This window comes from Suricata suricatta, chromosome 9 (assembly GCF_006229205.1).
Source record: "Suricata suricatta isolate VVHF042 chromosome 9, meerkat_22Aug2017_6uvM2_HiC, whole genome shotgun sequence".
Classification (NCBI taxonomy): domain Eukaryota; kingdom Metazoa; phylum Chordata; class Mammalia; order Carnivora; family Herpestidae; genus Suricata; species Suricata suricatta.
Genome location: NC_043708.1, coordinates 25,476,626 through 25,502,090, shown reverse-complemented (window position 1 = coordinate 25,502,090; position 25,465 = coordinate 25,476,626). Strand labels below are relative to the sequence as shown.

Sequence of the window (25,465 nt, the reverse complement as noted above, 5' to 3'; positions counted from 1 at the left end):
CCAGCCCAGCAGGAGATGGCTGGAGGGAGTGAGGGGGCAGGAGGGTGGGGGAAGCCGGGGCGGAGGGGGGTGGGGCGGTCACGTGCGCCCGAGGGGGCGGGGCCCCAAGCCGGCCCGGGAGCGGAACCGAGTTCCACCTAGAGGCTCCGTGCAAGGCGCGAACGTTTTCCCCCCCAAGACCGAGGGGTTGAACTTGGCCTGAACCCCTGGGGAGGACTCAAGGCACCCGTAGGCGGGACCGGCCCGAGGTGTCCGCGGCCAGCCTGGGACAGCGGTCGGGGGCCAAAGACACCAAGGAAAAGTGGGAGCAGAAGCCCGGGGGTGAGTGCAGGGAGCTCTTCGCAGCTGTTACCCAGGCTCTGGGCTCCGTTTATTCTGGGGTGGGCTGTAGGGCAAGAGTCCCGGCAGCTCGAAGGCAGCAGCCGAGGCCACTGTCCGTGAAGACTGCTGGAGTCCTCAGCACCTGTCCAGGGCTACGGGAGAGGCGGTGTCATGGTAAATGAAGATCCCAACCCACAGGAGCCCGGCGGCACCCCTGCACAGGAGCCCGGCGGCACCCCTGCGCAGGAGCCCGCACTCCGCGCGGACCGCAGCGCCTCGGGGCACCCCAGCAGTTCGGCCCCCCCCAGTACGCTGGCCCAGCCCAGTGGCTTGGTCCACTCCAGTAGCTTGTACCCTGAGGACCTTAGTGTGATCAAGGTGAGCAAGCGCCGCTGGGCGGTGGTCCTGCTGTTTAGCTGCTACTCCATGTGCAACGCCTTCCAGTGGATCCAGTACGGCTCCATCAATAACATCTTCATGAAATTCTACGGCGTCAGTGCCTTTGCCATCGACTGGCTGTCCATGTGCTACATGCTGACCTACATCCCTCTGCTCGTGCCCGTGGCCTGGCTGCTGGAGAAGTTCGGCCTTCGCACCATCGCCCTCACCGGATCGGCTCTCAACTGCCTGGGGGCCTGGGTGAAGCTGGGTAGCCTGAAGCCACATCTCTTCCCAGTCACCGTGCTGGGCCAGGTCATCTGTTCTGTGGCCCAGGTCTTCATCCTGGGCATGCCCTCCCGCATCGCTTCTGTCTGGTTCGGGGCCAATGAGGTGTCAACAGCCTGCGCCATCGCTGTCTTTGGTAACCAGGTTGGTTGAGGAGTTTGCCCACGTGCAGAGGAAGGGGCGTCATGCCGCTGGGAGGCTCAGTGTGTTAGATTGTGCCCAATGCACCTAAGTCTGCAGGGGACTGTCATTTTCTGACTTCAGCGGTGTTTGTGACTCTGGGTGACTTCATGGCTCTGAGTGATTGTGACTGGATGGCTGTGGGAGAGGAGTGCAGGGAAGCAGAAGGAGGAGACCTTTTCTTTCTCCAACAATTTCTCCTCCCCCAGCAGAAAGCATGCTTCTGGAACATACGCCTTGTTTATGGTCTCCTTCCTGACCCTGCTTGTCCACCAGCCTAAACCCATGATTCCAAGAAAGCTATTCTTTCTCAGGGAGCAGCCAATGGGCGTCAGATTATTCTGGTATCACCAGAATTGGCAGATGTTTTTAGCCTGACTAACCAGCTTTTCCTAGAGTGCAGTCCTGTAATAGGGACTCTCACAGACCGCTGCCCTGATGGTGTTTGGCAGGGTTCTTACCTTCTTTTATACACAGCTGAAGCCAGAACGGTGGGAACAATGCTTCGGGCCAGACTCCTTCCCTGGGCGTTGAAGCCAAACCCAGCAGGATGGAGTAGAAATCTTTCTCTGAATTTCCAAGGCCTAGAAACCTTTTGGGAGATGTGTGGGGAGCTCGCATCCTAATCCCTTTTCTCACCTTCTTTGTAGAAGGAGGATCTCAGATTCTTTGCATCTCCATTGAGGTTATGACCCCCAAAGCTGGGCATTTTATGAATCTGATTGCCTCCTCCAAATGTTTGAAGCAAATATTTATGAAAGGATCCTCATTTATCTGGACCATTACTCACAGGCAGATGCAGTTGTGGCTGTGACCAGGAACCCTTAGTTCTTATGGGATTTTTCCCTTACAGGAAAGGCACAACTTTTCAGGCCTCCCAAGGGTTAAATCTCCCTATTAGCAACAGAACAGGATTCAGACAAGGTCTCTGCAATCTCAAAGCCATTGTTTGAGGAGGGCAGGATTGCTAACTAGAAGACCTCGGGTAGCCTGGCGAGATCAGAGATTGCAGAATTTTTCTGTAAGCCATAAAGCATAAACTAACAGGTTTTCAGGTCTGACCTCATACACCTGTGAGGAAACTTAACGCGGTATATCTTTAAAATTTAATAAAATGAGTGATTCATTCCCCCACATGCACTCCCTACTGAGGCGAGGAAATGCTAAGAATTTTACATTTAAAAACACTCTGACAGCATATATTTGGATCGCAGAGCCAAATGTTTCATTTGATCTTTTAGGCTTCACCCTAAAAAAAATTATGCAAAACTGAATTGTTGATGCTTCCTCACATAGAGATGACCATGTCTGGTTCCTGGCATGAGTTTTAACCTTTCTTTGTGAGGAAAGCAGGCTGAATGGAGGAGAAGTATTATTAGAGTGCCTTGAGCTGTGCCGCTTGGGGGAAAAGGCTCCACACATTTGTCTAAACAGATTTCAAATGCTCCTCCACAGAATTCTTCGTGGCTTGCAAACCTCACGCTGATCTGCAAATCCCTGTGCCCTGGTAACTCTGACCTCTAGCGCCTCTGGCGTGTAGCACCAGCTCTGCCCGCATCAAATGTATCATTCATTCATTCATTCACTCATTCATTCATTCATTCATTCAGCAAATAGTCACCTAGTACCTGCATTTTGTCCGACGCTGTGCTAGGACTGTAAAGACAATCCACGCCTTTGCAAAGTTCCTGGACCAGATTTTCAAATGGTGCCAGGCCCTAAGATCCTCATAAACAAACGAACAAACAAACACCCAGACCTACGCATCAAGGATTTATTTTCACTCCCCATGGGGTTTTTAATATCTTCTTTACCTACATGCTTAGGAACAATTGAAGGGGAAGAAAAGGCACTTTCATATTTATTACGTAATTTTTCAGTTCTGTGAGGTAGGTAGAATTGCCCCTGTTGTTACAGGTGAGGAAACTGAGACCCAGAAAGATGGAAGGAGCTTATCCAGGGTCCTCCAGCTGCTAAGTGGTAGAAGGGAGATTTGAATGCAGCTCCACCTCCAAAAGCCCATGTCAGTGGGCCAGTTCCAAGTTGTCGTGTGGATAAAGCATATATTTTTTAAATTTTTTAATGTTTATTTTTGAGAGAGAGAGAGAGAGACAGAGCACAAGTGGGGGAAGGGCAGAGAGAGAGGGAGACACAATATTTGAAGTAGGTTCCAGACTCTGAGCTGTCAGCACAGAGCCCGACGCAGAACTCGAACTCATGAACAGAACTGTGAGATCATGACCTGAGCACAAATGGGATGCTTAACCGCATGAGCCACCCAGGCTCCCCTACAGCATCTATTTTTTCAAAGGGGGCCGGGCAGGATTGTGAGGTTCAAATTTTGCTCCTTGTGTCTGGTTGTTGGTGGTGAAAAAACATCCAGTGGTTTTCTCCAGGACCAGAGCCTCCAGCCTGTTTTCTGTTTGCCGGTGCCTGACATTTAGCATCGCCTCCCCACCCACTGTGTTGTAAATCGTGAAAGGGCAGATTCTGCCCCTTGAGCTTAGTGGGAGGCCCCAAGAAGGTGGGGCTCTGGTCTTTGGAGGAGAAGAAACCTGTGAATCCTCAGCTCAAACCTATGAATCCTCAGCTCGAGTGAGAGAAGGAAGGAGTCTTAGAATTGCAACCAAGCCTCTTTGGCTCTGGCCAGATGCACAGGTGGTAACAGCCTAGCATTTAGCAACACTTGTTCCATTGCTTCCAGGGAAATGATCCACCTGGGGTTTTGAGTCATGTGGACAATGTTATAGCAGGAGGGTTGGGCTAAAGCCCTGTCTTAGAGACTGGTGATGGAATGTGGAGGCTGGAAGAGACCCAGTGAGCCTCAGCCCCGATAAGCCTGTAGCACCGAGATGGGAAGGGCCTTCCTCAAGGGCCCTTGAACAGCCCAGAGCACAGTTTCACCTAGAAACAGAGTGGGAGAGAGTGTTTGCTTTCGAGTTAAGAAAATGCAGTAGTCTCTCCTTATCCCCGGTTTCACTTTCCATGGTTTCAGTCACTTGCGGTCAGCCTGGAAACAGACGGGCCTCCTTCTGACCTATGAGAAGGGGACCCATAACCTCACACTGTGTCACAATGCCATGTCATTCACCCCACTTGTCTCATCACATAGGCATTTTGTCATCTCACATCATCCTAAGAAGGGCGAGTACCGCACAAGAAGGTATTTTGAGAGAGAGAGAGAAAGGCGACATTCACAGAACTTTGATTACGGTATATTGTTGCAGTGGTTCAACTTTATTGCTAGCTATTGCTAACGTGGTACTGTGCCTAATTTACAAATTAAAATTACCATCGGTAGATATGTATAGAAAAAAACATGGTGTGTATAGGGTTCAGTACCAGCTGCAGTTTCCAGCATCCAGTGGGGGTCTTGGGACGTTTCCCTTGTGGGTAAGCGTGGACTCCTGTATGGTAGCCTTCCAGAAGCAGTTGTGGAGCAGCCGCACTGTTCAGGCTGTTGGAAATAGCACTGTTCCATAGAAATATAGTGCAAGCCACTCGTACTACTAAATTTTCTACCAGCTACATTGCAGATTGGCGAAATGTAAATTTTCTAAAAAGTGGAAAGAGCAGGGGCGCCTGGGTGGCTCATTCAGTTGAATGTCAGACCTTGGCTCAGGTCATGACCTCACAGTTCATGGGTTTCAGCCCCGCGGGCTCTCTGCTGTCAGTGCGGAGCCTGCTTGGGATCCTCTATCTCCCTCTCTCTCTGCCCCTCCCAACCCACGCACACTCTCTCTCTCAAAAATAAATATTAAAAAAAAGAAAGAAAGAAAAAGTGGAAAGAGCAGGTGAAACTAGTTTTAGTACTAAATTTTCTTTAACCTGATGTAGCCAAAATATTCTTTCAACCTATAATCTCTAATAAAATCACTAATAAGTTATTTTACGTTCTTTTAGGCATGTATTTCACACTTACAGCCAGCCACGTTTCCCGGGATGTGTTCCATAAACAGGTTGGACATGCAGGTCTAGAACAATGATGCTATTTAGGGGGCGGGAGGGGCCGGTTTTCCTTGACCCTCTTAGGGGCGCTGGGTGAGTCTAAAACTTAAACTGATGAAGACAGATTATCAGGAGAACGTCATCCAAATTTATATATTTTTGAATTTTCGTAATGTTTATTTTATTTTTTGAGAGAGAGAGAGACAGAGCGTGAGCAGAGGAGGGGCTGGCTCCAGGCTCTGAGCTGTCAGCACAGAGCCCAATGCGGGACTCAACTCACCAATGGCGAGATCATGACCTGAGCCGAAGTCAGACGCTTAACCGACCAAGTCACCCAGGCGCCCCTAAATTTATTTTTTTTTAGTGTTTATTTTAAGAGACACAGAGTCCACAAGCTAATGTGGGAGAGGATGGGCAAGGGAGGAGCAGAGAGGAGGGAGAGAATCCCAGGCAGGCTCTGTGCTGTCAGCAGAGAGCCACAGGAGGGGCTCGATCTCACAAACGGTGAGATCATGACCTGAGCTGAAACCAAGAGTCAGATGCTCAACTGACTGAGCCAGCCAGGTGTCTCCCTCTAAACTGATCATCAGTAACACATGACATGGGAGCCTTCCTGAGGAAAAAAGAAACAGCCCCGCGTACGGTCCTGCTTGGTCTGATGAAAAGCGCACCGTCGTGGTCAGGAGTAGGGAGTTACTGCAGGGGGCGGGGGGCGCGGGGGGAGCTGCACGAGGCCTGGTGGTTAGGGTTCTCCTTGGCATCCCTTGTCTTCAGAGGTGAGGGTGCTCCTTTGCTCCTGGCATGAGAGTGGCAGCTCTCACAGGTGGTTTTTAAGACCTGTTTCAGGGAAGATGGGCAAGGAGGAGGAGGAGGAGGAGAAGGAGGAGGTCAGAGCGACTTTTCTGCTTCTGCTGTTACCTCAAACTCCTTCAGCTTAAAATATTCCAGGGGCGCCTGGGAGGCTCAGTCAGTTAAGTGACTGACTTTGGCTCAGGTAATGATCTCGCAGTTCGTGAGTTCAAGCCCCACATCGGGTTCTGTGCTGACAGCTTGGAGCCTGCTTCGGATTCTGTATCTCCCTCTCTCTCTGCCCTTCCCCTGCTCACACTCTGTCTCTCTCAAAAATAAACATTAAAAAAAATTTTTTTTAAATTCCAAGGGCTGTAATTTGGAGGACCATGTCCTGAACCATGTTGTATTTCAGTATCGGATATCAGATTCTAGCAAATGAAGATGGGTTCCAGGAAACTGAGTCCCCCCTTGAGGAAGTGGTATTTGCTGGACTGGCTTATGGTGTGGTAATACCCAGAGAGGCTGGGTGTCTGCTGACACTGACTCAGGCATCACGGTCATGAGGTGGGGGGTCAACCTACTCTTGTTCCAAAATCATGGTCATTGGTGTGTTAAAGTCTAGGCTTATCACTCTGGACTTTCTTTTTCTTTTTTTCTTTAAAAAAATTTTTTTAAAGCTTATTTATTTATTTTGAGAGAGCAAGAGAGCACACAAGCAGGGTAGGGGCAGCGGTGGAAAGAGAAAATCCCAAGCAGTCTCTGTGCTGTCAGTGAGCAAGGAAGGGGCAAAGAGAGACACACAGAATCTGAAGCAGGCTCCAGGCTCTGAGCTGTCAGCACAGAGCCCAATGTGGGGCTCAAACTTACCAACCATGAGTTCATGACCTGAGCCAAAATCAAGAGTCTGACTCTTAGCTGACTGAGTTACCCAGGCACCCTCCATTCTGGATTTTCTAATGTCAGAGGTGTTTCATGGTCTGAGTGAAGTTGGGGGAGGTGAAGGCAAACTCTTGTCCTCTTCTAGTGATTGTTCTTGTCACTGAAAGCACATGGAGTGCCTGCCCATACGGCTGACCACTTCTTGGCCTCCCCTTATGCCCTGGAAGACAGGAATAGGCCAGGGCCTGGAAGAGATAGGCGGTGACTGACCTGGTTGACTTAGTGATGACTGATGGGGTGGGGCCAGGACCATCAGTCAGGTGCTCCTAGGGGCCACCCAGGCCTTAGATATGTGACAGAGTCAAGGTGAAATTGGGGTGTGGAGCAAACGCGAGAGTCCATGCCCCATCTACGGGGAGTAGTTGGTTCCCTCCTGCCGACTGTTGGCATACAGGGCATGACCCAATGTTACCAGGTCGCATTTGGCTGTTGTTGTTTCCGGAGAAAGAAGACATCCAGATATTTAGGTGAAGTCTGTTCTGTTTGTTTTTATTCTGATAAAAGAGACATAATAGGTATCATATTAACTCTTCTTTGTAAGTGTACAGTTCAGTGGCATTAAGTACTTTCACAGTGTTATGTGAGCACTACCACTGTGTATACCCAAAGCTTGGTCGTCTCCTCAGCAACTCTGCATCCACTAGTGACTCCTCCAACCCCCTCCCTCCAGCCCGGAGTAGCCCCTCTTCTGCTCGCTGTCTCTATGAATTTGCCAATGCAAATGCCTCATATACATGGGATCATACAATATTTATCTGTCTGTGTCTGGCTTATGAAATCTTTTTTTAAAGTGCTGATAACTAATGCATAGGTGTGTGTTTAATTATATTCTATCATTTGAAACTGTGGATCAGATAAAACTTACAGTTCGAGGAGCACCTGGGTGGCTCAGTCTGTTAAGTGTCTGACTTTGGCTCAGGTCACGATCTCATGATTCATGGGTTCGAGCCCCTATGTTGGGCTCTGTGCTGACAGCTCAGAGTCTGGAGCCTGTCTTCCGATTCTGTGTCTCCCTCTGCCTCTTCCTCGCTTGCGCACTCTCTATCAAAAATAAACATTAAAAAAACCCCACAACACTTCCATTTTGAGACTTCTAGGGAAGGTAAAGTAAAAATGAATTCTAGTTTTCCTTTCAGAAAGCATGCATCAAACACGTAGGCTGGTGGAATTGAGCTTGGAGGCTAGCAGCTCTGAGGAGGAAACCGGACCAGTGCTCCAAGCCAAAAATGGTGACCGCACACCTCACCCAAGGGGCTGGATAAAAATACAGAGCCCTGGGCCCCTAGGAGGACCTTCTTAACTGGACTCTCTAGGGGTGGGGCCTGGGCTCCTGTCTTTTCATCTGGTTTCCCAGGTGAGAATACCTATCAGCTTTTGAAATCACTAGGAGAGAGGAGCAGCAGGCCATGGGAAGGCAGCCTCTTGCTCGGAGCCACGGTCTTTTCGGGGCAGACCTATTACCTGCTTGCTGTATGTGGTCCCGCGTGAAGGTGGGAGCAGCTGGGAGCTCAGCCGTTCACCCTTCAGATTGAGGGAAGAGGCTGGGCTCGAGGGTGGGGCCCATAATTCGGGTTCATTAAGGTTTTGAACATATACTCCAACCTAGGGGGGTGGTTGAGGACAGGCCCTGGTGGAATGTGAGGTGGAGCCTGGCTGGTGCTCCTGATCCTTTGATTTCTTTGACCTTCGGCCCAGGGCACTGGAGTAGGCTCAGGTTGGCCTGGCCTGACTTCTATTTTGTCTTTGTCGCCTTGGAGGCATTGTGACAGGTGCCTGGCAAGTCTGTGGAATCAAGGGTACGTCTTTGGGTTAGCACGCTAAGACCCCTGCTCCTTGCCATTTCTGTCCAGCCTGTCTCTTGTTCCCTCCCAGTCTGGTCTGTCTGTTCTGACCAGTGTGGCTCCTTAATTCTCTCCTTGAAGATACACTCACTGTTTGGGGAATAAGCCTTAGGCCTTGAAGAGTGACATCAGCAAGATGGTGGGTCAGGAAGCTTCAGACCCTAGCTCCCACTCAGAAATGTTAAATAAGCTAGAAACCAGCTAAAATAAATTCTTTGTGGGAGTTCTGGAGATTCATCAAAGATAGCCACCAAGCAAACACCCAACCAAGATAAAGCCACGTCCAAAATGGTAGGACATTTCATGGCCTCTTTGCATACATTTTCCCTCCCTCTCCCCCCTACCCTATGCTGTGCTCCCAAGAACTAGGCCTTTTCGCAAACTGAATTTGCAACACTTTAACCTAATTATATTTTTGTGAAGTAACAATGAACAATCCAAAAGGGAAATTAGGAGGACAATTCCATTTACAGTAGCATCAAAAACAAAATACCTAGGAAAAATTTGCCAAAGACTACTGGATGACTTAATATTGTTAAGACGGAAATACTACCAAAAACAACTTCCAGAGTCAACCGTTGCACATCAGAATCTCAATGATGTTTTTTGCAGAAATAGAAAAATGGCTCCTAAAATTCATGTGGAAATTTAAGGGACACTGAATAGCCAAAACAATCTTGGAAAAGAACAACAGAATTAGAGGTGTCACACTTCTTGATTTTAAAACTAGTAACAAAGTTGTACTAATCATGGCGGTAAGGTATTGGCAAAAGACAAACATATAGAACAATGGAATAGAGAGCCCAGAAATAAACTCTCACATATGTGGCCAAATGATTTCAACAAGGATGCTAAGGCCAATGGAAACCATTATTAAAAAAAAAATAGAACCAGTATTTTTTAAAAACATTTATTTTTGAGAGAGAGAGAGAGAGAGAGAGAGAGCAGGGGAGGGGCAGAGAGAGAGGGAGACAGTGAATCTGAAGCAGGCTCCCGGCTCCAAGATGTCAGCACAGAGCCTGATGTGGGACTCAAACCCACGAACCATTGAGATCATGACCTGAGCCTAAGTTGGATGCTTAATCAACTGAGCCACCCAGGTGCCCCTCAAAAGACTATTTTTTAGAGCACGTTTAGGTTTGCAGCAAAATTAAATAGGAGGTACAGAGATTTCCCAGATACTCCCTACCCTCCTTAACCCCACACCTCCACCATGCATAGCCTCCCCCATTCTTAACAAGAGTGGTAGATTTGTTAGAGTTGTTGAGCCTACATTGACACATCATAATCACCAGTCTTCAATAAACAGTGTTGAGAAAACTATAAACCACAGTGACACAACTTGTTACTTGATGAACTTATATTGACACATCATTATCACTAGCCTTTTCAGCAAATGGTGCTGGGAAAACTGTAAGACTGTTAGAAGAAAACAGGGAAACAGCTTAATGATGTTGGATGGTGAGGCAATGATTTCTTGGTTGTCATACTAAAAGCATGGGCAACAAAAGAAAAAATAGATCATTGGACTATTGACAAATAGTCAATAAAAAGATGCTCATCATCAGGGAAAGGCAAATCAATAGCATAATGAGATACCACCTCACACTCATGAGGATGGTTACGGAAAAAGAAAAAAGAAACAAGTGTAAGCAAGGATGTGGAGAAATTGGAGCCCTTGTGCATTGCTGATGGGAATGTAAAATGGCGCAGTCATATGGAAGACACAAATGGTAGTTCCTCAAAAAATTAAAAATAGCATTACCATGTGATCCAGCAATTCTGCTTTTGGGTCTATACCTACGAGAATTGAAAGCAGGAAGTTAAATAGATATCTGTATGCCCATGTTTATAGCAACGTCATTCACAATGGTCAAAAAGTGAAAGCAATCTAAGTGTCCATCTACAGGTGAATGGATAAACATAATGTGATATGCACATAAAATGAAATATTCAGCCTTAAGAAGAAAGGAGATTCTGACACATACTACACATGGATGAACCTTGGAAATGCTATGTTAAGTGAAATAAGGTAGTCCAAAAAAGGAGAGACACTATATGATTCCACTTATATGAGGTATTGATGTGTCTTTTTTCTGATACCAACCAATTCTCCAATTTTCTAGCACCAGCTGAGCGTCCTACAATTTAATTTAATTCTGACACTAACTAATTGGAGTTAATGCAGACCAACCCTACAAGTGCAGGGCTCAGTTCCACAAGACTGCCGCCACTTAAGATACCATTGGCAAGTCCTGGTGGGGGCAGCTATATTTCTGACTGGCTGGTTAGAAACAGAGGGTTCCCATGACCTTTTCTCAAGTTCTATAACTTGCTAGAATGGCTCACAGAACTCAAGCCAGCGCTTTACTTACTGGTAAAGTAAGTCACTTACTTTACTGGGTTATTATAAAGGATACAACTCAGGGACAGCCAGATAGAAAGGACGTGGGGGCCTCTCTAGGAAGGCCACCCTCCCAGTACTGGTGTGATGTGTTCACTGGCCGGAAGGCTCGCAGAATTTCCTCGCTCGTGTGTGTTTTTACAGAGTTCAAGTTCCAGCTCCCTTCCGCACTTCAGAGCTCAGGTTGGAGGGGAGGATGGGGCTGAAAACTCCCAAACTCTAATCCCATGGTTTTCTGGAGATTAACTCATCCTAAAGCCATCTACAGGCCTTACTTACTCTAAGGCACCTCAAAAGCATAAATTCAGGTGTGATGGAAAAGAGTTCCCCATGAGTAACAAAAGATACTCCTATCACTCAGGAAATTCCAGAGCTTTGTGGCAGGAACCGGGGACAAAGATTAAATCTATTTTGATCCTCCCACAAGTACAAAGAGTACTCAAATTCATAGAAAGCAGGATGGTGGTTGCCAGGGGCCAGGGGAAAAGGGAATAGAGAGTCAGTGTTTGATGGGTACAGAGTTTCAGTTAGGCAAGATGAAGAGTGTTCTGAGGGTGGTGGTTGCACAGAGTGTGAATGTACTTCATGTCACTGGACCACACAGTTTAAAAATGGTTAGAACGGGGGCATCTTGGTGGTTCAGTCTGTTAAGTGTCTGATGCTTGATTTTGGCTCAGGCCATGATCTCACGGTTCGTGAGTTTCAGCCCCACGTTGGGCTCTGTGCTGACAGTGTGGGGCGTGCTGGGGATTCTCTCCTTCTCTTTCTGCCCCTCTCCTGCTCGTACTCTCTTTCTCAAAACAATAACAGTGGTTAAAATGGGGCATCTGGGGGCATCTTGGTGGCTCAATCAGTTAAGTGTCCGACTTTGGCTCAGGTCATGATCTCACCGTTCGTGGGTTCCAGCACCGCTTTGGGCTCTGTGCTGACAGCTCAGAGTCTGGAGCCTGTCTTCAGATTCTGTATCTCCCTCCCTCTCTCTCTGACACTCCCCTGCTCACACTGTCTCTCTCTCTCTCTCTCTCTCTCTCAAAAATAAAAAAATAAAACATTAAATAAAATAAAATGGGGCATCTGGGTGGCACAGTCAAGCATCTGACTCGATCTCAGCTCGGATCTTGATCTCAGGGTCGTGAGTTCAAGACCCATGTTGGGCTCCATGCTGGGCGTGAAGACTACTGATAGAGAGAGAGAGAGAGAGAGAGCGAGAGAGAGAGCAAGAGGGAGAGAGGGAGGAAGGAAGAAAGGGAGGAAAATGGTTAAAACTATAAATTTTATGCTATGTGTATTTTACCAGGAAAAAAAAAGATCCACTGCTTGCGAGATATTCCCTTTGGGCTGAGTACCTGCTCACCTCCTACCATCAACTCATCAGCCTCTGTGCTTGGAGGAGAATATTCTGAGCTTGCTAAGGTCACTGGGTTACTGGCCTTTGTTTTCCGGAGGTTTGTGTTTCCTCCGCTCCCTGTCTCTTCTGTCCTTTTCCCTTCTTTCCCCTCCTCCTCTTTTGGCTAAATGGAAAACTTGTCAGAGGACTGGAAATTTGACTAACATACCTCTCCCGTGTCTCGGAGCAAGGTTCTGGGCATAACAGGTGCCTGCAAGTGGGTGGACAAATTAATACACAGGAATTAAATTGGCTACTTAGTTGAGAGCTCAGGTCATTGGAGGAAGGGACTGTCCTACCTGGATTTGTCTTTCTGATGTGATTCATTCTTACTCCTTCAATGGAAAAGACTATGAAGTCCTTACTATGTGCCTTGAACTGTGCCGGACCTGGTGTGGTTGAGAACACCATCTTTAGCTCTGCTCTGTACCATTGGAAAAAATCCCTTAAGTTTTCTATGTATTTTCTTTTGTAAGCTGGAGATAATATGGGTCTCTGCAGCAGGCAAAGGAGAGGATTAAGTGAGGCAAATGGAGGGCTCTTAGTTAGCAGAATTTGTCAGATAAGAAGGGCTAAATGAAGAAGAGATGTTATTAGTATTGCCATCAGTAAAGGCAATTTGTATAAGCTGATTCTTTTGTTTTAGTTTATTTCTTTATTTTGAGATAGAGTGCATGCATGAGAGCTGGGGTATGATCAGAGAGAGAGAGAGAAAGAGAGAAAATCCCAACCAGACTCCACACTGTCAGCATGGAGCCCGACGTGGGACTCAGACTCATGAAGGGTAAGGACATGACCCGATCCAAAATCCAGAGTTGGATGTTTAACCAACTAAGCCATCCAGGTGCCCCTAGGAGCCGATTCTTAGTGAGCAGAGTGACCAGGAGTTGGGTGGCTAGGGAGGGTGGGCCATTCCAGGAAGTTTCCAGGCAGTATTGTGATCAGGACTTGTCCCATTGAGAGCTACTCAAACTAAAAGCTGTATGGAGATGCAGGGAGGTGGTGTTATTTTCCCAGCACGTGGTGATGACACCTGTTGTCTGTGATGATGACTTTGGAGTCTTAATCACCCAAACCTCAGTTTTAATCTCACAAACCTAAGGTTCTACTGAAGGAAGGCGGATGTTCAGGCTTCTCAGTTTTCTACTGCCTGGTTCTTGATCTTTTTCCAGCAGTGCTGTTAACAGGATGTCCTCTCCTCGACTTCAGCCCCCCACTCCCCCCCCAGCCCCCAACATCAAACAGCCCCGTGTGACTGGCAGGATGAGGGCTGGAACCCCATCAGGGAGGATAAAGAACTGTACGGTTAACGTGAAAGCTGATGTTTCCTCGTCTTTCTTTGTTCTCTGTCTCCTGACTTTTCTCCAGCACAATCCCTGACCTCCAGCGAAGCATCTCCCTTCTGTTGATTCTGCAGGACTAAAGGCCCTGTTCTTTAACTGAGGCATTCAGAGGTGGGAGGCCTTCCTGCAGGCTCGATTCTTCTGCTCTCTGATCTTACTCCAGGCATCTTTCCTTTCTTGTGCTGTGCAAAAACGTTCAAGAAGCTCAGCTTCTCAGTCCCACACGGTTCAAGAGGAGGCCTTGCTGGAGGCTGAGGGCAGATAATAGTGCCATCGCTGTGTGCCCTAGGGGAGACGGGAGGCAGGCGCGGGCTCTGTTTGCTTACCATCTTCTTGGAACTAGACAGTGGGTCTCGGAACCTCATAATAGAGCAGTGTTTGCTTTGGCTCCTGTGTGCTCCTTCTCCACGGAGGAGGTGGACACAATTTCCTTTCATTTCCTGGAGACCGCTTTTGATTAGACAGCTCTGCTGGCTCCAGAGGGAGGGGCACGAAGGTGAAAAGTTGGGAGAAGTGTTTTCCTTTTTGTCCCCCCTTTGTCATTCCCCTGGAAATTCCTGTGGGGGCCTGGCCTGGTCTCCTCTGATGGCTCTGGAGACAGCTCTCCATACATGAGGCTATTCGTTGTGTCCATCTACTCAGAACTGTGGAAAGTGAGCGGCCATGAGTCATCCTGTTCAAGCAGGGCCTCTTCCAGGGCTGTTTGTGTGGGATGGAGACTGCCCCTTAGCAATCTGAGCCTCGTCAGACCTTCACCCTGGGCTTCCAGTTCCACGCTGGACACGTTGGCGGAACCACTCAGTGATCTTGTTCAGAGGCCATTTCTCCCCTACCAAGGAGCTTGACGGGAATACAGATTTCTCTTTCTCTCTCTCTTCTCTCTCTCTCTACCCCTCCCTCTCCCCGCCAGTCCTGCCTAAGACACCTAAGGACAGCAGCTGAGAACTCTTGACTTCTTTCCTTTTTTTTTTAAATTTTTAAAAAAATGTTTTATTTATTTTTGAGAGAGAGAGAGAGAGAGAGTGGGACCAGGGGCGGGTCAGAGAGAGAAAGAGACACAGAATCCGAAGACAGGCTCCAGCCTCTGAGCTAGCTGTCAGCACAGAGCCCGACTTGGGACTTAAACCCACGAACCGTGAGATCATGACCTGAGCTGAAGCCAGACGCTTAACCGACTGAGCCACCCAGGCGCCCCTTGACTTCTTTCCTTGCGGGCAGCGAGATCCACCATGAAGTGTGGGCCATGAACCTTAGCACCAGAACCACCTGGGGTGTGTGTTACAAATGCAGATTCCTGGGCCCCAGGGCAGACCCAAGGAATTAGCCTCTCTGGGTGGGGCTCAGGTATCTGTGTTTTTGGTTCTCTGTGGGGGATTCTGCTGCCCACTGATGTGTGAGCTTGTGGTGGGGGATTTATGGAAACCAGACCCCAGAGCCCTGCTGGACGCTGTGCCTGGGGCCTCCAGCAAGGCACGTGCCCTCCACATGGTTATCTGGAGCATGAGAGCCTGCCTCACAGGGTTGCTACCCGAGTTATGTGAGGGAGTGTATGTGGAAGGCCTTGGAACCAAATAAGCCCTCCACACACGGTTACCTCTCCTCTCTCCCCATCACACTCGGCCTCTGCAGCACTATCTGTGGCATCGTTGGGTGTCAGCCACTTTTCTTCATCCCTGAAGAGTTTGCCCGCAGGTCCGCCTCCCAATGTCATACACGGGTCAGCAGCCCTGCCTCGGTCCACGCTCTCAGCCAGTGAGCTGCTCAGGGCCAGCGTCATTCCCTCCTGCAGAGAGGCCAGTCCCCACAAGACTTTGCTCCTAGTACACGGGCCAGAAGAGGCCACGCCCGGTGCACAGCAGCAACGGAAGATATTTAGATAGGAACTTGGAAGTCTGGTGCTTTAATTTTACAGTTTAGCTGTGGGGTGTTATTTTCACACTGCCAAAGCAAGATTCCAGAGTGTTTTCTGGGCTTATCATCTAATAACATGTCAGCAGTGGCCTCAGGAGTGTGGGGGGGGTGGCGAGTGAAGAATGCAGCTTGTTAACCCTCTTACTAATCTTTTCCACCTTTTATGTGTGACTAGGCCCCCGGAGGCCCTTCCACCTGCGTCCTCTGTTCCTGAGCCTTTGAAGCAGGTCCTCAGGAAGGACAGCAGGTGGTTCAAGCCTCTCTCTTCCGGGCTGGCTGAGGGGGGTGGGAAGGGCAAAGATCAGGGCTCTGGGCTCCTGGAGCGACTTCCTGTCCTCCAGCCATTCACCACCCTGCTTGCCAAGTGTCAAGTGTCGCAGATGTGTCACTGTCCTGTCACCAAGAGACCGCCTCAGCCTCTGCTCCGTGATGTGGCCCTCAGGCTGGCATGTCAGTAATTCTCGCTCTCTCTGTGGAGTGAGACAGTCCCCCTTGCTAGTGTGTGGTTCGTGGGCTGCTGTGGGAGAAGGTGAAGTTGTACTCCCAGAGCCCAGATCATCCGCTGGCCTGTCTCGAGGGACTTACCGAGACATTGACATTCTCTCTTCCCAGTGGACTGCCTTCTGATTCACTGCCCAGAAAGAACTTTGATAAGAGGTACAGAGTGAATGTGTTAGCCGTTTTTAATCTGTCCCCAACGCATTTCTCAGTTATAAAACGAACTCACTGGGGTGCCTGGGTGGCTCAGTCAGTTGAGCGTCCGGCTTCAGCTCAGGTCATGATGTCACGGTTCATGGGTTTGAGCCCCGTGTTGGGCTCTGTGCTGACAGGTAGCTCAGAGCCTGGAGCCTGCTTTGGATTCTGTATCTCCCTCTCTCTCTGACCTTCCCCTGCTCGCGCTGTCTTTCTCTGTCTCTCAAAAACAACAACAACAAAAAAAACCAAAAAATGAACTCACTGCAAATGATTGCATCAGGCCCTGGGTCATCTGGAGTCTCAGACTGTGTCTTCTTGGGATGTGTAGCACTTGGTGCCTTGTCTCGGCCAAGCTAGGTTCTATGGGAAGAGAGCAGGGCTGGGAATGGGGGGCATCAGATACCCCAGTGTTTACTTCACTGCTCTGTGACTTCAGCAAGTTGCTTAAACTCAGGAAATGGAGAACACAACATGCCCCTCATAGGGGGCATCCTTCGGGCGTCCTACCGTTGACCTCACTGGGTCGCCTTGCCGCTTAGATTATGTGCTGGATGTGTAGGCACCCTGAACACTGAAACGTTGTGCCAACCTTGGCTTTTAAGTGCCTTTTAAGAAAAAAAAAAGACTCTGGACTTCCCCGTGGCACTCGAGGAATAAAATGGCTTTCCTGTGCACAAATCGTGTGCGCTCTCTTTTGTGAAGTCCCATGTTGTTGGATTGTCCTTGGCTTGAGGGCCACGGCCTCTGTTTGTATGTAGAGCTTGGCATTCTTGCCCCTAGAGTCAGCTCGTGATTTCGGAGTAAGTTCTGGTCATTCTGGCTGTTGGAGCCTCCCCTAGAGCTGCTGGTTTCTGGAGCATTTCCACTAATTTGAACTTCTTGAGCTGAGGAATTCTGTGACCCCAGGAGTGATGCAGAACACCCTGATTCCTTTTGAATTCCAAGAAGGGGCTTTTGCCAAGGGCTGGCCCAAAGCAGCTTTTCAGTCTGCATGTACTTGGATGGCTCCTCTCTTCAACGTAGGTGAATAGCAGGGGTGGTGATGTAGTTTTGGGGTGATGGTGGCTGGTCTAGAGCTGATGGCCAAGAAGGAATTCTTGAGACATCTTAGGTGCAAAAAAGGTGATTTTACTAAAGCATGGGGACAGGATCCATGGGCAGAAAGAGCTGTACTGGGGTTGTGAGGAGGGATTGATTATATGAGATTTTCTACCCTCTAGGGGGAGGGTGATGTTAGCAGCCAGAAAATTGAGTCTGGAGGTTTTTGGAGATTGCCTTTTTTCATTCAGACAGTTGCCAATTGATGGAGACTCACTTCTGGCATGACAGACCTTTATCTATCAGTTAACCATTTGTTTTTCCTTTGTGTTCTGGGGCAGCCTAGAGTGCCTGATGAATGTCACACATGTCCCACCTGGGGGGAGGGGACTGTTAGCTTATGCTTTGCCCTCAGTTTGCCTTTGGCCCCCTAGTCATTGGCACAGCACAGAACTGATTTGGTTCACACCATCAGGGGACAGGGCCCAGAGCGAGAAGCTTTCTCCTGAGGGCCTGGTGGTCTTGGCCTTACCACATTTCCTCCCAGGCCCCTTACAGGTAGCTCATGGCAGTGACCAGTGGTAGCAGAGACCATTGGGGCTTGGGCAGTTCTTGCGAAAATGTTGCCTTTTCTGTCTTCAAAGCTCCTCCATCTTCTGAGGGAAGAGGACACCTTGTTATCTGCCCCAGGAATGGCTGGCCCTGTATTCTCCTCCTGGTCCACAAAAACCCATGGCCTTTCCTAGGGTGTCCCCACCTTGGGCCTGAACTCTGTCCCTTGCAAGTAACCCACATGGCCATCCTGTGTTTGTCTTCTTGAATTCTACTTATTCTGGATTGCATCCCTTCCGGCTGGCCTCCACACGTGTCCCCAGTTGATAGCAGGTATGGTGACCAATGAAAGCCAGTGGATGAAGATGCTCATCCTCTTGGCCTGTCTTGAGGTAGTGGCCACACGCTCCGTTTATAGGGTTCAGTGCTCTACCTACACAGTCTATTCTTGGGAGCTATGGGCTTTTTGAGACAGTGCAGTACAACCTTTATTTATTTTTAATTGAACAAATGTGTATTGAGCATCTACTTTGTTTCTGAGCGACATTCTGAGCCCTAAGGATGAAGCAGTGAATGGGAAAGAAAAGGTCCCTGAGTTCACATTTAAGGGTGGAGAGGTGGACCTGTAAGGAAGTAACTATGGGGTGACTAATAGTAGAAATGTCAGGCCAAGTAGGAGGGGAGGTGACTTCAGAGCAGACTACTGGGAGATGTTTTTGTGTAAGTCGGTCCCTGAGTAACTCCCTAAGTTACAGGGCCAGATCTGATCGTACTGCTTTCTCGGGGTGGTGTTAGATATGGGCGGCTGGTAGTTCTCCTGGCACAAGGCTTAGATTTCTTTGTCTTTCTAGATTTCTCCTTGAGATCATGAGGCAGGGTTAGTTAGCCTAGGAAGTTGGCTTCCTAGGAAAATGCTACATGGACCCAGCCTGTCTGTTTCTGGAGGCACACCCTGAAGAAAGGATCTGGGTCATTCCATGGCAACTCACAAAACAGTAACTCTCCCAGGGCCTGCCTGTGAGTAATCACCTGGGTCTGAGTTTCACCCCTGAAAACCAGAAGGGGGGGCGCTGTCACTAAGAAAGTCCAGTTGCATTTAGGAGAAAATCTGGGAGGGTCAGAAACATTTATTGTCAAAGGAATTACTTTTAGGGGTGACAGTGTATGGCATCGCATGTGCTTTGGGCTGTTTTACCACCATCTGCACACAGGACAGTAGGATGCGTCCATTGGCTGTCATGCGTGCGAGGCGCCTGGGACAGAGTTGGTGCGAAGTGACAGAGCCTTTGAATAGGGCTTTGCACGTTGCCTACTTCAAATGTGAAACACTGGGAGAAAGCTAGGTCTGTGCTCTGCCACTTTGGCTGGCCTGGTGGTTTGAAAGATGCCCCCTCGCTTTTCCTCTTTTGCAGCTGAGTCACAGGGAAGTTCTGTGAGCCCGTGGTCTTTGGGCATCAGTGCTGTCAGCAGAGGGGCCTTTGAGTGGTGAAGGCAGTAGCGATCTGGGCTCTTAGTAAAAAGGGAAGCCGAGGAGGCTTCACATCTGCCCTCACATAGAACTGGACTGACCCTTTGCAGATCTCACCAAGAGGACAATTTCAAGAGGAACCCCAACCCTGAAAAGGAGGAGTTTGTGTCCCAAGAGGCCTGTGGGTTGATGACTGAAAGCAGGCACAGATAGGAGGCTCAGTGAAAAACAAATAAGGCATTTTTGTCAGCACCTCCCCCACCCGACTTTTTTTTATATAAAAAATATTTCCCCGTAGAACTCAGACCCTTCCCCTAAACGTAGCATCTTCTCTGTTTACAGCCTAGGGTACTTCTGCTCTTCAGCTACTTTGCGCCCCCACAAAGATGAGGAGGAAGCCCAGCACCAAGGCTGTAGGTCAAGATCAAGGTATATTAGATAGCTTATAAGCTTGGTGATGTGAGCTCTTTGTCTCCTCCCTTACTTTTTAACTTTTTAAATGTTTATTTTTGAGAGAGAGAGAGAGAGAGAGAGAGAGAGAGAGAGTGGGTGAACAGGGGAGGGGCAGAGAGAGAGGAAGACACAGAATCCAAAGCAGGCTCTGGGCTCTGAGCTGTCAGCACAGAGCCCAACTTGGGCTCGAACCCACGAACCGTGAGATCATGACCTGAGCTGGTCAGATGCTTAACCGACTGAGCCATCCACGTTCCCCACTCCCTTACTTTTTAGTACTACCAGTTGGTGCTCAATAACTACCAGGTATAGTTTTTTTTTTTTTAATGTTTATTTTTGAGAGAGAGGGCAAGTGGGGGAGGGGCAGAGAGAGTGAGAGGGACAGAGGATCTGAAGTGGTCTCTGAGCTGACAGCAGACAGCTGGATGCCAGGCTCAAACTCATGAACTATGAGATCATGACCTGAGCCAAAGTTAGATGTTCAACCGACTGAACCACCCAGGACCCCCCGAGTGTAGGTTTGAGGGTGGGAAGTCGATTGGTCCCTATTCCAGTCGCCTCCATGTCTGGTCTTGAGAGCCCTAACTTTGAGGTCTTCTCTGTCTCATTCCACCGCACACCTGCGTTCTTTTGCTGGTAAACTCTTGGAACACAGCTAATTGCTACTGTGCCCAAACTGTTTGCCATAGAGGAGACTGTAAATACTTGAGTTAGGTTTTAGCTGCACAATCCTAAGCGTTATCTCTTTGTTCAGAAGATATTTCCCAAGAGTCACCTCTGCCCTTGACATTGTGCTGGGTGTGGTGTGCGGAGCAGTCACGAAAGACAATGTTAAACAATGACCCTGTCCTCAAGGTGCTGCAGCCTAGTTAGGGAGACAGCACTACTCTATGTGGAAAAACAAAGCAAAACAAAACAACCCCCCCACAAACCAAAACAAAACAAAACTAAGCATTACATAAGAATAAGGGCCATCTGGGTGGCTCAATCCATTAACCGTCTGGCTTCAGCTCAGGTCAGGAACTCACGGTTCGTAGGTTCGAGCCCCGCATCGGACTCTGTGCTGACAGCTCAGAGCCTGGAGCCTGCTTTAGATTCTGTATCTCCCTCTCTCTCTTGACTCTCCCCTGCTCACACTGTCTCTCAAAAATAAATTAAAAAACATAAAAAAAAAAAAGAATGAGAAATCCCATAGGGTGTAACTAAGTAGTAAACCAAACTCTTTCCCCCACCAGCTGGACCTAGGAGGAGGTGCTTGAATTACAGAATGGGACATATAAGACTGGAGGAATTACCAGGTGTTTGAGGGCAGTCTCTTCTGTACATTCACACTGCTTCTTGGATTTGGAGTCAACTAGTCATGGGTTTGAATCTTAGTCCTGTCGTTAGAAGCTTGAGTGACCTTGGGCAAATTAGAGATGTTTTCTCATCTATGAAAACCAAACTAGACATGGTGATGCCAACTTTAGGGGGTTTTCATAGGGATTAAATAAGATAACATGTGAAAAATCATTTAGCACACTGCCTAGCACATAGTAGGTGATCATTTTGCATTAGTTCTCTTCCTTTTAGTTTGGCTAATAGCCAAGACCTAATCATTTTACCTGATGGTTAGGAGTACAGACCAGTACAGATGGCTTGAACTTGAAGTCTATCCTTATCACTTATGACCTTGAGTAAGCTACTCAAAGGCCATTTCCTCAATTTTAAAATAGGGATGAAAAGATCATGTGTGTATGTGTACATGTGTATGGCTTAGTGGTTCTTAGAATGGTGACTTTGGCCTGATGAGCTCCATGTTTCAGCTGTTATTACTACTGTTGTTTTCTCTAAGAATCCATTGCAGGCTATCCTAATTTCAGTAGCTGCTGCTTCCTGCATTTCTCTAACCTCTTTTCTCCCAAAGGGCTGGAGAAGTCCAAGAGTGGCGAGGTAATAGAGGTCCCTAGCATAGTCCTGGATTTGAGGACAAACCCTATGAATGGGGAAGGAGCCCCAAAGAGGTCTTTTTTTTAAGAGGGAGGGAGGGTACAAGTGAGCAAGGGGCAGATGGGGAGGGGGTGAAGAGTCCCACAACAGGCAGAGAGGGGAGAGACAGAGAAAGAGAGAAATGGCACTCACCTGAAGCAGGGCTTGTGCTCGCCTGATGCTCAGCTTGAACTCACAAACCATGAGATGATGACCTGAACTGAAGTCTGATGCTTACCTGACCGAGCCACCCAGGCGTCCTGGAAGTCTTTCTTTTTTTTTTAAGTTTATTTGTCTTGAAAGAGAGAGCAAGAGAGAGAGAGAGAGAGCGAAAGAGAGAGAGAAAATTCCAAGCAGGCTTCCCACTGACAGTGCCGGGCTCCTCTTGACTTGATGAGCTGTGATGATTGGCCACTGTGACCCTGCTTCCCAACTTCTTAGAGACCTCAGCTTAGCCTTTTAAATCCATAAACCCCCTTTGTGAGCTATTTCCTCCCAAGTCCACAGGATTGTTTTTGTTCCTGATAAAGGTCTGCCACCTCCTTAATCTGAGTTGGCCTTTTCAAAAGAAGCCAAGGGCTTGGATTTGGGGATTTCAAAAATACGGTCATATGAGTGGGTTTTGCACGCATGTTATTGCTTCCCATGGCATTTCCTGGGAGCTGCCTGGTGTTCCTAGGTGGCTGGGTGCTCACCTTCATAATTAAAGTGTTGTTCAGCTTTGGTGTTTCAGTGCCCCAGCACCCATCCCATTCTCTGTCAAGAGATCATTGCCCGTCCCCAGTGAGACCAGTACTCACTGGGGACGGGCAATGAGTGCTGAAGTCACTTCTGAGTGTTGCACTTAATTCTCCACATGTACGTGGTCCTGGGACATATTAGTGGTGGCCTCCTGATGGTGGCTGTGCCTCTGACCCTGGTGTCGAGCTGCACGGTCTCAGAAGTATGTGGACATGTTAATGTATGGGATGGAAATTAGGCATACTGCATTTTTAGCACATTTTAGTGCCCATACATTTTGCGTAAACTTAAATGACCCTGTGTGTAGTAACATTTCCTGATATTTGTCTGTGTAGTTTAACTTTTCCTCAACTGTGGTACTCTGTGGCCCTTAGCTTCAGATGAATTTTTAGGTTGTAAGACCCCTGCTAGTGTACGGAGGGTTGTGTAGGCTCACACATGTATCTAGTCACTCATATAAAAATACCCTTGTGGGGGCGGCATCGTGCGGTGTGCTTTAAGATTGCTCACGCGGGCTGATGCGCTTGAAGTGTGTGGAAATCTAGATGGAACCCTAGTTTATCTTTCATGTGGCTCTGATTTCAAAAGGACCCTCAATCATGTTTCTTTTTTTTTAACCTTTAATTGTTTATTCATTTTTTGAGAGAGAGAGAGAGAGGACAGAGAGAGAGAGTGCGTGCACGCACATCGGAGAGGGACAGAGAAACAGAGTTGGAAGCAGGCTTCAGACTCTGACAGCAAAGAGCCCAGTGTGGGGCTCGAACTCATGAGTCGGGAGATCATGACCTGAACCAAAGTCAGACGCTTAACTGGCTAAGCCACCCAGGTGCCCCAGTCATGTTTCTTTCAGGCACCAACCTTTCCGTGAGAACTTTGTCTGGGTTTAAAGCTCTGGCAACATCTTTCCCTAGGTCTGGGCTCACAGCTAATCTGGAAGGGGAGTGATATGTTTCTTTTTTAAAAACTTTTTTTCTTATGTTTTTATTTATTATTGAGATGGAGAGAAACAGAGCATGAGTAGGGGAGGGGCAGAGAGAGAAGGAGACACAGAATCTGAAGCAGGCTCCGAGCTGTCAGCTCAGAGCCTGATGTGGGGCTCAGACCCACGAACCATGAGATTATGATTTCCGAAGTCGGCTGCTTAACCGACTGAGCCTCCAGGCGCCCCAGGAGTGATGTGTTTCTGACAGTCCAGTTAGCTGAAGCCCGTTCATTTAACACCCAGTTTACCAGGCACCAGACTAGTGTCAGGAAAATGGCAGGACACCAAAGGATTAGAGAAGGTTAGGGCCAAGAGATCTCTCTTCGCTAGGATAATCGAGGAGAACCTAGTGAGGGAGCTGAGGTTGAGATGGACCCTGAACGATGAAAAGAGGGAGCTCTTTCCAAGCAAGGAAGCTGCTTGCATAAAGGTAGAAACGAGACCATGAAGAGACTGGACTCATGACTCATCCCATCTGGCTGGGAGCACCAGGGACACGGCGGCAAGTAGGCGGAGATGGGACTAGAAAGATAGTCGAAACTAGGTGAAGAAGGCCCAGAACAGCAGGCTGAGGGGTTTGGACTGCCCTCCTCCCTCTGACAGGGCCGACTCCTTGGAGGTCCCTGAGCAGGGACATCGTGGCCAGTGCAGTGCTGAAGAATGAACGCCGGAGTACATGGCACAAGGCACTGGAGGAGAGCTCGCAGATGCCCAAGAGGGCTCCAAGGAGGGCGTGGGAGGGTTGGGGACAGAGTGGGTGTGAGAGCACAAGGTCAAAGGTGACTGAGAGAACTGAGAAGGAGCAGCCAGGAGCAAGGAGCTGGGGAGGGAAGAGGAGAACCGGGGAGGGTAGTTTGTCTGGCTGCCCTAAACAGACCATGCCTCCTAGGCCTGGTTGCCTCTCATGTCCGCCATTGCTGTGAGAGGGTGCGGGGGGAAGGCTGGGCCTACAGCACCCTTACCTAGGTGTGAAGCTTTCTGCTGCACAGTCTGTTCAAAGGAGCTTATCTTTTCGTGAATTAGGAAACAGAAACGAGATAAATCCACATCTCATGGTCGGACATCTGATAGAGCTGGGATTTGAACTCAGATCTTTCTGACCCCATAGCCTGAGCCCTTAACCATTGGGTTAGAGTGATGATGTCTTCCAGGGTTGTTGAGGCAGAAAGGAGGAAGGGTGAGGGTTTTGTTTTTCTTTTATTGTTTCAATGTTTATTTATTTATTTTGAGAGAGTATGAGAGGAGGAGAGGGGGAGAGAGAGAGGGAGAGAGAATCCCAAGCAGGCTTTGCACTGACAGTATGGGGCTTGATCTCCTGAACCATGAGATCATGACCTGAGCTGAAATCAAGATTCAGATGCTTAACCACCTGAGCCACCTAGGCACCCCTCATTTTTTAAATGTACACACCATAGGTGTGAATTTCTCGAGGGGCAAGGTGAGCCCCCATGAGGTCATAAGGAGACCCAGGGGCTCTGTGGCAGGGAAAGCTGTCCACCCAGTTAGGGAACATTTTTTTGCCCCTGGCACCAGGGAGCCCTGAAACCCCAGAGACATGCCCAGCCCTGACTTGGTGACTGCGCCCAGGGGAAAATGAGGCAATGGCCCAGGAATGGCCCAGCCCTGGCACCGAGAGTACGTCCATCTTTGTCTGGATGGCAGGTATGCTCCAGGGAGGACTGGGCAGAGGAGGAGGTTGGGTGAGTGAGAACCTGTTTGTTGAGGTGGCTGGCTCCTGCCAAGAAGGACAAGGACAGTGTCCACCTCGTCAGTGGCCTTGGTCAGGAGAATGAGGTGTCTGGACCCTACCTAGCACAGGGCTCAGATGGGGACCA

At 48.7% G+C, this 25,465-nt stretch overlaps 1 protein-coding gene across 8 annotated transcripts in view; it reads left to right on the top strand.

The window, feature by feature from the left end:
- Positions 1-121: 121 nt before the first annotated feature.
- FLVCR2 (feline leukemia virus subgroup C cellular receptor family member 2) overlaps positions 122-25,465 on the top strand; it is a 57,118-nt gene continuing 31,774 nt past the window's right edge. For 7 of the 8 annotated variants that reach the window (XR_003913761.1, XR_003913760.1, XR_003913762.1 and 4 more), the window contains exon 1: positions 122-1,131. Coding sequence is in view for 5 of the 8 variants with exons in the window: in XM_029953061.1 (XP_029808921.1) it covers positions 493-1,131 (639 nt within the window). In the remaining 3 variants the exon portion in view is untranslated. Of the gene's footprint in view, positions 1,132-25,198; positions 25,293-25,465 lie in introns of those variants that run through there. The other variant, XM_029953065.1, reaches the window with a different exon arrangement.